The 10,511-nt window shown below is 51.1% G+C and overlaps 1 protein-coding gene across 1 annotated transcript; it reads left to right on the top strand.

Annotated features, from left to right (window-relative positions):
• The first annotated feature begins 3,530 nt into the window (after positions 1-3,530).
• MSX2 (msh homeobox 2) lies at positions 3,531-8,459 on the top strand. The gene is made up of 2 exons (XM_054841875.1): positions 3,531-3,950; positions 7,625-8,459. Exons 1-2 carry the CDS (start codon positions 3,596-3,598, stop codon positions 8,047-8,049), a joined length of 780 nt encoding a protein of 259 aa, XP_054697850.1. The 5' UTR covers positions 3,531-3,595; the 3' UTR covers positions 8,050-8,459.
• The last annotated feature ends 2,052 nt before the right edge of the window (positions 8,460-10,511 follow it).

Here is a 10,511-nt window from a genome sequence, read left to right as displayed (position 1 = left end):
GAGGCGGAGGTGGGCCGAGGGGCATCCTGGAGCCCGGGGGGGGGGGGGGGTGGAAGAGGGGGGAGGCGGGAGGCGGAGCTGGCCGGGACGGGCCGTCGCTGCTGCTGCTGCTGGAGCCGGTCAAACTGCACAGCCACTTCCCCCAGGAGCTTCCCTTTCATCTGCCCGCTCCTGGCGCCTGCAAAACAGCCTCAGTTTGTCTGCAACGTCTCTCCTCCCCCTGCGCTCCCTCCCTCCCCGCCCCACTCCAGCTGAGAGCCCCAGGATCGGGGCGCCCAGAGCCCGCCCCGGCTCACGGGGGCTGATGCTGCAGGAGGCGAGGGGGAGGCTGGGGGGGCACCGGGAGGTTAGGGGCTTTCTGGGGATCCTTAGGATCCAGCCGTGCTCCGTGCGACAGTTTCTTGCGGCGGCTCGGAGTTGGGGGACGCACGGACGTGGGGCTGGGAAACATCCCCGGGCAGGGGCCGTCCCAGGAGCCGGGCGGCTGCCGCCGAGCCCCGACGGCCGAGCTTCCCCGGGAGCGGAGCGGGGTGTCACCGAGGACACGAGAGGGGAGCCCGACGCAGGGGAAAGCCCCCGAACTCACGTCGGTTCCCCGGCCGGGAGAATTCCCTGCTGGTCTGAGGCTGGGCGGCCGCTCTGAGATCCTGAGCGGGGGAAAGCCTTAATTCCTAGAAATTTCTCCAAACCCCGTCTCAGCGAGGTTTCTGTCCCGGCATTCAGTGCCGTGTGGGGCTTCATTCTCCTATGTTTAACTGACAGGAGGAGGATGAAGGAGGGGAGGGGTGATGGAGGAGAGGAACCTCCAAATTCAGACTTTAGACAGAAAATGCTCCAACGCCGCAATGGGCTAATGCTGAAGAGGGCAAATGCCATGAGCAAACCCTGTCATGCTTTGCTATCCCAGGCACCCCTGTGGCACCCAAAAGCCAGCCAAACCAGGCTGGATGAGCCAACTTCTGCTCCATGCTTTACAATGCCGAGAGAAGCTTGTTCCTTGGTCCTTCTCCTTCCTCCAGCCTCCCAAAGGATGACGGTGCAGAGAAGCCTCCGCAAGCCCACAGTGATGGCGTGCGAGATTGTGCACCCAGGCCACAGCCAGGCAGCCGGGGAGAGAAGCTGCACCCAAGGGACGTGATCAGTGTCACCATGACCTGCCCTCCCGCGAGCTCTCCCTCCCCAGGCACCCTTCCAGTGGGCATTGACTTCAGGAGCACGGTATAATTATCTGTAGCATTTTCAGCAGCCCCACAATGGCTTTCCACGGGCAGTGCATTGTTCTTGACACACATGCATTGTTCCTGCATGTCCATCAATTCTCATTTACTTGTCATAGTGCAGGAAGCATGGAGAAGGGAAGGGGGGAGCGGGGGAAGAGGGACAAACTCAACCCCACTGCAGCAGGAGAGCTTGCAAGGCCGGAGCTGGCTGATTGCAGTCCTGCATCTCTCTGCGAGTTATCTCCCAGCAAAGATATGAGCTCTGTGGGGAAGGAGAAGTGACAAACTGGGAATAGCAAGAGCAGCTGGAGAGGCATCAGTTCGTGGGATCAACTATTATTTTCAACCCTGGAGAAAAGCCCAAATCAGGGCTCCCTTGCCTGAAATGTTGCATGCTGCCTCAGACAGGTTAGTTGGGCTGAGGCAGTGAAAGGCATCACCTCTCTTTGCAGATCTGGCCTAGCTTTAATCCTTAACCCATCAAGGTCTGCAGTAACACTGCTAGCAATAAGTAATGAGTGTGCAAACCCTACTATTAGCCCCACTGATGAGTGGGGTTTTGTAACATGGCTTCTGGTACACGTCCTCCCACATGCCTTCCCACAGCGCAATCACATGTCCTGGTCCCAATTTGCCATCCGTGGCACCAGGCGAGATGCTATCAGGGCTGGGGTGGCTCAGATACTTATTGGCTGACCAGGGGTGTTGGATGACCAGGGCTGCAAGAGGTTGGGGGGACCCCTGGGCCCAGCACAGCACACTCAATACATCCCATTCCTCAGATGCTATCTGGCCTGGCCTGGGCAAAAGAGCACGTCCCAAAGAAAATCTAGATCAGACCAATTCCTCTCCCAAAATCAGCTCCTGAACAGGGAATAATCAGCTTTCCCTCTAGGAAAAAGTATAATCGCCCAGGCTGCAGAGGGAGTGGGAAGTAATGATTTGTGTTAGCAGGACTGGGGACTTCCAAGACAGCTGCATGGGCTGACAGGAAGGTTGAGAGTCCAGATCGAGCACAAGATGAGCTACTAATATCCTGAACATTTTGTGGAAGGGCTGTAACCAAAACCATGCAGGGAGCAGAGTCCCGCAGCCACCCAGGACTGAGCCTGCAGCTCTGTCCGAGCTGCCCCTGAAGTCAGGGCATGGGGCGAGGAGCTGTGTCTCACAGCCCCAGACCTGGGCAGAGGCACTGCCACCTTCCCAGAGTATTTTGGTTTTTAGAGCCTCGGTTATAAACAACACCAAAACGGCTCCCAAACTCTCCGTTTCCTGGACGTTAAAAAAAAAAACACAAAAACCAGAGAAGGTTGCAGGCACAGTATGAAATAACGCCCAGTGTAAGATTAAAATAATTATGAAAAGAACAATATGTATTTGCTTTTATCCACGCGGTAATTAGAAACGCTTTTTAAAGGATACTCTTTATTCATACCACTGGTAGGAAGTCAAAAAGTGAGAGAATCGCTTTCATAGTACTGGTTTGATATGCCTCTTAATTAAGGGCTGCGTGCCCCTAATTTATTAAAGCTCATCTATTCATCACGTGTGTAATTGACGCTGGAAAAAAAATAATAATTACAGATCTAACCTCTGCAGAGTGGTTTTGCCCGACTTGGGTCCTGCTGCCGAGGAAACGCAAAGAAAAAAACCCCTTTTCGGATGAAAAACGAGCGGCTCGTTTCTCCGCCGGGGCGTTTCGCTGAGTCCAGCATCCCGCCCCCCCAAACCCCGTGGACAAGCACCTCGTTTCCAGGGGACCCGGCCGGGGGTCCGGGCAGACCCCGGTCCGGGGGGGCCGGCGGGGCAGGGGCGCGGCGGTAGCCGACGGGGCGGCGGGGGGCGCGGTTTGGGGGGGCCCGGGCCGGCGGCGAGAGGAGGCAGAGCCGCGATCTTCTAAAGTTTCCTCTTCGCCTAATCATCAGCCTTAATTACCCCGGCGGCTTTTTTTTTTTTTTTTTTTCTTGCCTTGGTATGCTTATAGCCCTGGACGGCTCCCTAACAGCACAGCTCCGCTGGCTGCCCGTGTCATTAACTCCTAATTCATTTCGGAGGGGACGGGGGGGTGGGAGGGGGAACACCCCAAACAAAATAAGCCCCGAAAAAAAAAGAAAAAAAAAAGTTTCTACCCACCCTCCCGCTCCCGAGCCAATGGCATGAGTCACCCCGCGACGTCAGGCCCCAGCGCGGGCCCTGATTGGCCCGCGGGGCGTTTACTCCACTTCCCAAAGGAGGAAAGAGCCGGGGAGCCCCCAGAGGGGGAAAAAGGGGGGCGGCACCGCAGCGCCTCACTCGCGCAGTCCCCGCGCAGGGCCGGGCAGAGGCGCAGCGCAGCTCCCCGGGCGGCCCCGCTCCAGCCTCCCTCCGCACCCGCGATGGCTTCTCCTTCCAAGGCGAAGGAGGTTTTCTCCTCCGACGAGGAGGGCCCGGCGGCCGGCGCCGAGGAGCACCACAAAGTCAAGGTGTCCAGCTTGCCGTTCAGCGTGGAAGCCCTCATGTCCGACAAGAAACCCCCCAAAGAGCTGCCGCTGTCCGCGGCGGGGGGCAGCGCCGACGGGGCGGCGGTGGGCACCTCCAGGAACCTGCTGCTGCCGGGCCACGGCTCCCGGGACGCGCACAGCCCTCCCGGGGCGCTTACAAAAACCTTCGACACCGCGTCGGTCAAATCGGAGAACTCGGAGGACGGCACGTCCTGGATCCAAGAGGCCGGGAGATATTCCCCTCCGCCAAGTGAGTGGCCGGGGAAGCGGCGGCGGGGGCTGCGTGGGGCTGCGTGGGGCTGCGCGGCGCCCGCGGGAGCCGCCGGCGGACGGGGAGCCAGGGCAGGCGGCACCGCTCCGGCCCCGGGCTCCGAGCTGCGCTGCTCCCCGGGCGCCGAGATGCACAGGAGCACGGTAGATAGATACATATATATGATACTTTATATATGTGTTTACATCTACGCGTGTGTGGTATTTGTTACATATTTGTTCATATATGTGTTATATATATATATGCAGTTACATATTTCTATATAAGATAGTGTGTGTGTATATAAATATATAACGCTTTTTAAACCGTACATGGACCAGGAGCTACCACGGACTAGCTCCCTTTCCGACACACGGCTCACCGGCTGCCACTTCGTACATTTACGTTATCCCGTTGCAACGGGAACTGGAAATTCTCCCTGTTGCCTTCTCCCTTGCACCAAACGTTGCAAAGCAATCTCTTAAACTCGGGAATCGTCCCTTCCAGCCTTGCGCGCTTTCTGCGCGCTGACTCCCGCCGCGGTGTTTGTTTCTCCCTCGTTGCATGCAGCCTGTCAAAGTTTCCCGAACTGGGCCCGACCTCTTCAGCCCCTGCCATCTCTCCCGACCGCCTCCCCACCGCCTTAGGGACGCGCCATCCGGAGGTGACAGGTCACTTTTTAAAGCCTGTTGCAGTTCGAACCGCGCTGCTGTGTCTGCGCCGAATTGCATTTCGCTTTCAGTGAGATCCCTTTAAAAAAATAAAATTCATCTGCTTTTAAAAACTAGAAAGCCCCCAAACTACCTTCAGAAAAAGGTGAAAAACGTAACCCGGCAGTGCTAGACTCTGCCTTCCCATCGCCAAGAGCCTTGGCTGTACACCTGCATTAGCAGATTGATCCGCTCTCTTCCACGCATCCCTGACGTAAATTAAATGCTCTGCTTTATTTAAGTTAATGACTTTACAGACGCGAACTGTTGAGCTGGACAGTCTCGAAGAATTCGCTCCTGTGATCTAATATTGCAAGCAGGAAGTTTAGTGCTATTGCGGCTCCTCTACTTTGGGGGACAATAATTTCGATTTGGCTTTCCTTTATCGCCTTTCCTTTGCGGTAACCCCGAATTAATTTGATTTCTAACGTGCTGGGAGAGGGCCCGGGAGGAAAGCAGCCATGTCATTCACTGCCCAGCTCCGGTTTGCGATTTTCACGTACCCTCAAGCATGCTGGAAAACCGTGAAAAGAAGCGTGTGCTCCTGCCCTAAAACCCAGACTTAGACAAGGCCTAATATTGTCCTGGTACTTTTTTTTTTCTTTTTTTCTTTTCTTTCCCCTCTTCGAAATTCCCCCTCATTCTCTATTAAAACCGGCGATTTGTAGAGATCTACAAAATAGCTTTGTAAAGGACTTAAAAGTCTAGGGAGTTCGGGTCCGGTGATTTCAGCAGGATTTGGGGCGGAAAATGATGATCAGGGAAGGGAAGGTCCTTCGGCCCCGATCGTCTTCCTCATTTCCCACCTCGCCGGCTCTCGGCCCCCTCGCAGCCGCTGTGGCTGCAAGAGGCGATGACCGGTTCTCCCGCGAGAAGCCCGTCTGTCCGTGGAGGGTTTTGACATGAGAAGTAGCTACTCGATTTGTTGTTATTAATATCACGGGTGAGAAGAACTGGGGGAAAAGCTGTAAATGTTAGATTTTGAGCAAGACGTAGAGGGAAGCGTATCCAAGTGATTATTTTTGTCCGATGTTGGCCAGAAAACGGAGGATAAACAGAAAAAAACAGCGAAACAAATCACTGCAGCGAGTGCTTGAGGACTGGCACGGGATACACGTAATTACAGGGTCTGCGGTGGCGACGGTCCCTGCTTCTTATCAGAGTTTGGCAGTCACTTGGGGGATGGTGAGGGAAGGAGCCCATAAACGTTTGGGTGTATTCCGGGAAAATATTTATCGGGGATTTAATTTAAAAGCACCTTTTTGCGGTTTCCCCCGTGCGTAGCAGAAGTCGGGACGGGTCGAGCTAACCCGAAAGCCGGGGAAGGAGCTGGGATGGGGAGCCATCCCCGGAGCGACAGTCCTCCTGTTTGTAATGTATGGGATGTAAAACCCATCCCTCCTGGAAGGAGCCCCCTTTAGCTGGGTCTTTGGAGAGCTTCACTTTGAGAGAAGAAATAGGTTGCGTTTAAAAGGAGACAGTGGAATAACTGGGTGATTGGTAGTGAATTTAGTGTCTATTTAGTGTAGTTTTAATTCAGTTTACTTTTAGGAGTGAACCAAATGTCACGGTGAGCACCTTAATTATTAAAATGCCCCCGTGTGATCGTAAACCGGTATTTGACAAGTTGTTTTCTAAGAGGACTTTATTTTTCGAGATCATTATCTAGAAAAGGAGTAAGAAGAGAAAATGAACTTTTTTTTTTTTCCCTGTAGCTGTTTTCTCCTTCCCCTTTCTGAACTTTCGAACACTCTCCTCGTGGGATATTTTTACTTGCGTAATATTCACTTAAACAGCTTCGTGATCCAGTTTATTTCAAAAAATAAAAGAGGAAAGTGAAAGGGGTTCAGAAAATACGACGTGCAAATCCTGACAGGCGTTTGAACCAGACACTACAGCATGTACAAAATTTAGCAGCCTCTTAAGAGCAGCCTGGGTGTCATTTTCTGTGTCAAGCTGGGGAGTCAGAGTGGTTTGTCGTATACCTTGGGAGTGATCCGACACACAGCCAAATTGCTAAGCTTTTCAAGTCAGCCGCACGCTTTTTAATTATTCTTTAGATTGCAAAATTATTAGTGAAATGCAAAATGAATCTAGAGACAAGTCAGCCATGTGCCATCCCGGGCACATGTGCCTAACCTGGTTGGAGTTCTAAGGCAAGCACAAAGGGTAGTAGATTTCCTGACCTGTATTGGCTACAGATGCGGCAGCTATGTGGGTTTTTTTAATTGGTAAATGTCATAAAAGCTAAATGTTGAATTAAAAGTGCACTTCTTTCTTTTTTTTTTTTTTTGTTGATACTTGTTGAAAACCAGAAAATACTTCTTGAAAAGAAGTTGTTAAGTAGATGTAAAACTTGCTCTTGATTTCAAGCGGAGAGGAAATAGCAGGAGAAATGCCCAGTTATCAAAACCACAAAAATTATCAGACCCACTTCTTCAGCTGTCAGAAAAAAGATAGGGTTGACTTGTTGCTCTCGGTGGAGAAATCCTGGAGCGGGGCTGGGCTGGGCTTGTCTCTTGCACCACAGTCCTTTTGTGAATCTCCTGCTTTTGCGTATATGTTTGTCGTGTGCTTTGTTGGAGTTACTCCTCCAGTTCTGCAGCTACCAAGGCAGCTGTTTCGTGTGCTCTAGACCCCTATGCAGACTCCTAAAGCGATCTACTGTGTGTATATCTGTGAATCCTTTGTGCCCTGTTTGTCTACAAGCTGTCTTTTTGAAATCGCTGAGCACAAATTTCACTTCCCAGGACATCTGCTGACGTCCTGTGAACATAACTTTGGCCAGGAAGAGATTTCCAGAGCCACTTGCAAAAGGATCCCCTGTTTTGAGGGCATCACCTGGTGGGACTGTCCCTTCAGATACCTCCCTATTTTCCACCCCAGCCTTCAACTGCAGCACGTCTCTCCAGAGCACCCAGATCTCCCTGCTTTTGTGATAACTGGCCTTTCCCTTCCTTGCAGGACACCTGAGCCCCACTGCCTGCACCCTGAGGAAGCACAAGACGAACAGGAAGCCCCGAACCCCGTTCACCACTTCCCAGCTGCTGGCTCTGGAGCGCAAGTTCCGCCAGAAGCAGTATCTGTCCATCGCCGAGAGAGCCGAGTTCTCCAGCTCCCTCAACCTCACAGAGACCCAGGTCAAAATCTGGTTCCAGAATCGGAGGGCCAAGGCCAAGAGACTGCAGGAGGCTGAGCTAGAGAAGCTCAAAATGGCAGCAAAGCCTATGTTGCCGTCGGGGTTCAGCCTCCCTTTCCCCATCAACTCTCCCATCCAGGCTGCCTCACTCTATGGAACATCCTACCCTTTTCACAGACCTGTGCTTCCTATCCCGCCCGTTGGACTCTATGCTACTCCCGTTGGATATAGCATGTACCACTTATCCTAAGAAGATCAGAAAGACAAAGCGACAGTGAGACAGACTTCCTGGTGGATCATATCCAACCCCAAGAAGGCAGTACCCCAACCAGTACTGGCCATTCTTTCTGCACGCTTCTATCTGCCATCCTGAGTGTACGGGAGTTTGCGTTAGCAAAGCAAGGCATCCTGTATGCTACGGGTTGGGTGTCTTCTGAGTGCTCTGAGCACTGAGAGTCTGATCCTCAAAAAAAATATGTAAAAACAAACAAAAAAGAAAAAACATTTGAGCAAATGTAGGGTTTTTATACAGTGCACGTAAAACTAGAATAAAAAGGAACAGGTGAAAAAGCAATCTCATCTTATGGAGGCAGAGATTTCCCGACGCCTTCCTGATGGGGCCCAACACATGTTTAAAGTAAGAGGGGTGCATGCCCTAAACCCACACTCTCAAGTGTCATCACTTAATATGGGGGGAGGGAAATAAAAAGGTATAATCAAGATTTTGTTGTTTGTTTTTTTTTTTTTTTTTTTTTTTTTTTTAAAGAAAGCAGAGCCCTTAGCTAGAGACACCGTGTAAATAGAAACTAGACCCAGTAGAGTCTGAGTGAAGTTCAGAGCCAGCAAGTTCCTGCATTTCTGGGGATAGGGAAAGTTATTGCATTCCAAACCTGGACAGATCTTTGCAACAAGATGAGCATCAGGGCCCCTAAATGTAGAGCAGCAGCTTTATCCACCGTTGGCTCCTGTAATGCCTTTCTCTGTATAAATAGCTTCAGCATTTGTTAAGCACTGTGAGGGGAGGTAAAATGCAAGGGAGGGTTATTAAGCAGTCTGGTCTTTATCTCTTCCTATTGGCATGCTTAGAAATTTTTGGCTACAGCCAGGTAATCTTGGCTCTGCAGTACTGTTTGAAAACCAGCAGAGAAGGAAGGAAGCTTTCTGGGGAAAGAAGACGTGGGTTGTTTCCACAGTGGTGGTGAGCAAAGGATTGTTGAACTGGGAGATGTTTGGGGTTTTTTAATAGTATTTGCAACAGTCTGTATTAAATAGAAGAACCCCCTGAGTCTTTCTCTCCTTCCCTTGCTAAGGATGCCAATATAAGTGACTCATGCTTCAAGCCCTTCTTAAGAGAGATCCAGGTGTCACAAACAAACAACCCTACTAGGAGGACGGTGGGGTAACCCATCTGTCCCCGTGGGAGCTCCCCGAGTGCTGGCAGTATCTTCCCCAGGCTTCTCCTTATAACTATTGTATTATGTGTATTACTTTTGCTAAACTTTGTGAGAAAGTTACTCCAAAGGCTGCGGAGCACTGAAAGCAGAGCTTCTCCTGGATTTATTTTCTTAGCATGTTGTTGTGGAAGAAAGAAACAAACAAAACAAAACAAAAAAAAAGAAAAGCAGAAAAATGAAAAATGAAAAAAAGCCACGAGGTTTTGCTGGTTTTGGTTTGTTTTGACCCAGGCACTGTCGCTGCCTGGGACCCACTATAGATGAACTTCCCCTCTCCCTTCCCCTCACCCCCAACCTTCCATTATAGGAAAGTCCCTTTGAAAGGGATGCCTTGTACAATTTTATATATTTTATTGAAGATTTATTATTTCTTATCTCTTATTTCGAATTAAATTAAAAAAGAAAAAACATGTTTAATCGCGTGTGGGTCTGTGAGTGTTTGGAGTTCTTTAAAAGGTAACTTCTCTCTCCGTGTGTGTTTTGCACCGCTGGGTCAAGTTCAAAGGAATGTTTGGGTTGCCTTTATGATTATTTCCCCTTTCTGAATCTGATTTAAAGCCAAATTTGCAGCACATGAAGGTGAATTGCAAGTCAACAATTTAAAGTCGAAAGCCAAACCTTTTATGAGGTTTCCTTGTTTTTAACAACCGCTTTTAGGCGCCTCTGTTCTTTACAACATCATACTCTAGTGATGATTCCATCACTTTTCTTAGCTCATGTGCCCTTCTCTTCTGCTCAGGACTCTCACTCCGACTTGCCTTTCCATTGACCTCAAATCTGTGTTTAGTGGGAGACTAGTCTCGACCCCCGCAGTAGCTGGGGGTAATTTTGTATGTGTACGTCCTGGCAGGGACCCTGCAATACTTCAGTACAGTTGCATTTCAGGGCTCCCATGTGCTTGCTGTCAGCTTGTCCCATAGTTTTCGGGGCAGCCTCCCTCAAGGGATGCGCTCGTGTGCTGCCCGGAGAGCAGAGACTGGACCAGTGGCCTTCCTGGCGAGGGGGGCTCGAGTTTGCTCAGATAAGAGGGGTACCCGGGAGGTCCCGGGTAGTTTACCATGTCACACCAACGTCCCATGCTGGCCCAATGGAAATTTTGTTGTAGGAGGCTTATTCGGATCAGGAGTCACTTCTGGGATCCCAGCTGGAGAAAAAAGTGTGTTTGCCTCCGTTGAAACAGGCCGGCGATTTAACTCGGCTACGCTCTCGGACGCGCAGAGGAGAGCTTGCTTTCCCCCGCTCCAGCGCTCCTCCCAGC

This window comes from Grus americana, chromosome 14 (genome assembly GCF_028858705.1).
Source record: "Grus americana isolate bGruAme1 chromosome 14, bGruAme1.mat, whole genome shotgun sequence".
NCBI classification, from domain to species: domain Eukaryota; kingdom Metazoa; phylum Chordata; class Aves; order Gruiformes; family Gruidae; genus Grus; species Grus americana.
This window is presented reverse-complemented; position numbering and strand designations above follow the sequence as displayed.

What these genes read in the sequence shown, in the direction of transcription:
- MSX2 (XM_054841875.1), top strand. Translation starts at nt 3,596, where the DNA reads ATGGCTTCTCCTTCCAAGGCGAAGGAGGTTTTCTCCTCCGACGAGGAG. An exon ending in GAGATATTCCCCTCCGCCAA is followed by an intron (nt 3,951 to 7,624) that starts GTGAGTGGCCGG and finishes CCTTCCTTGCAG; the next exon opens with GACACCTGAGCCCCACTGCC.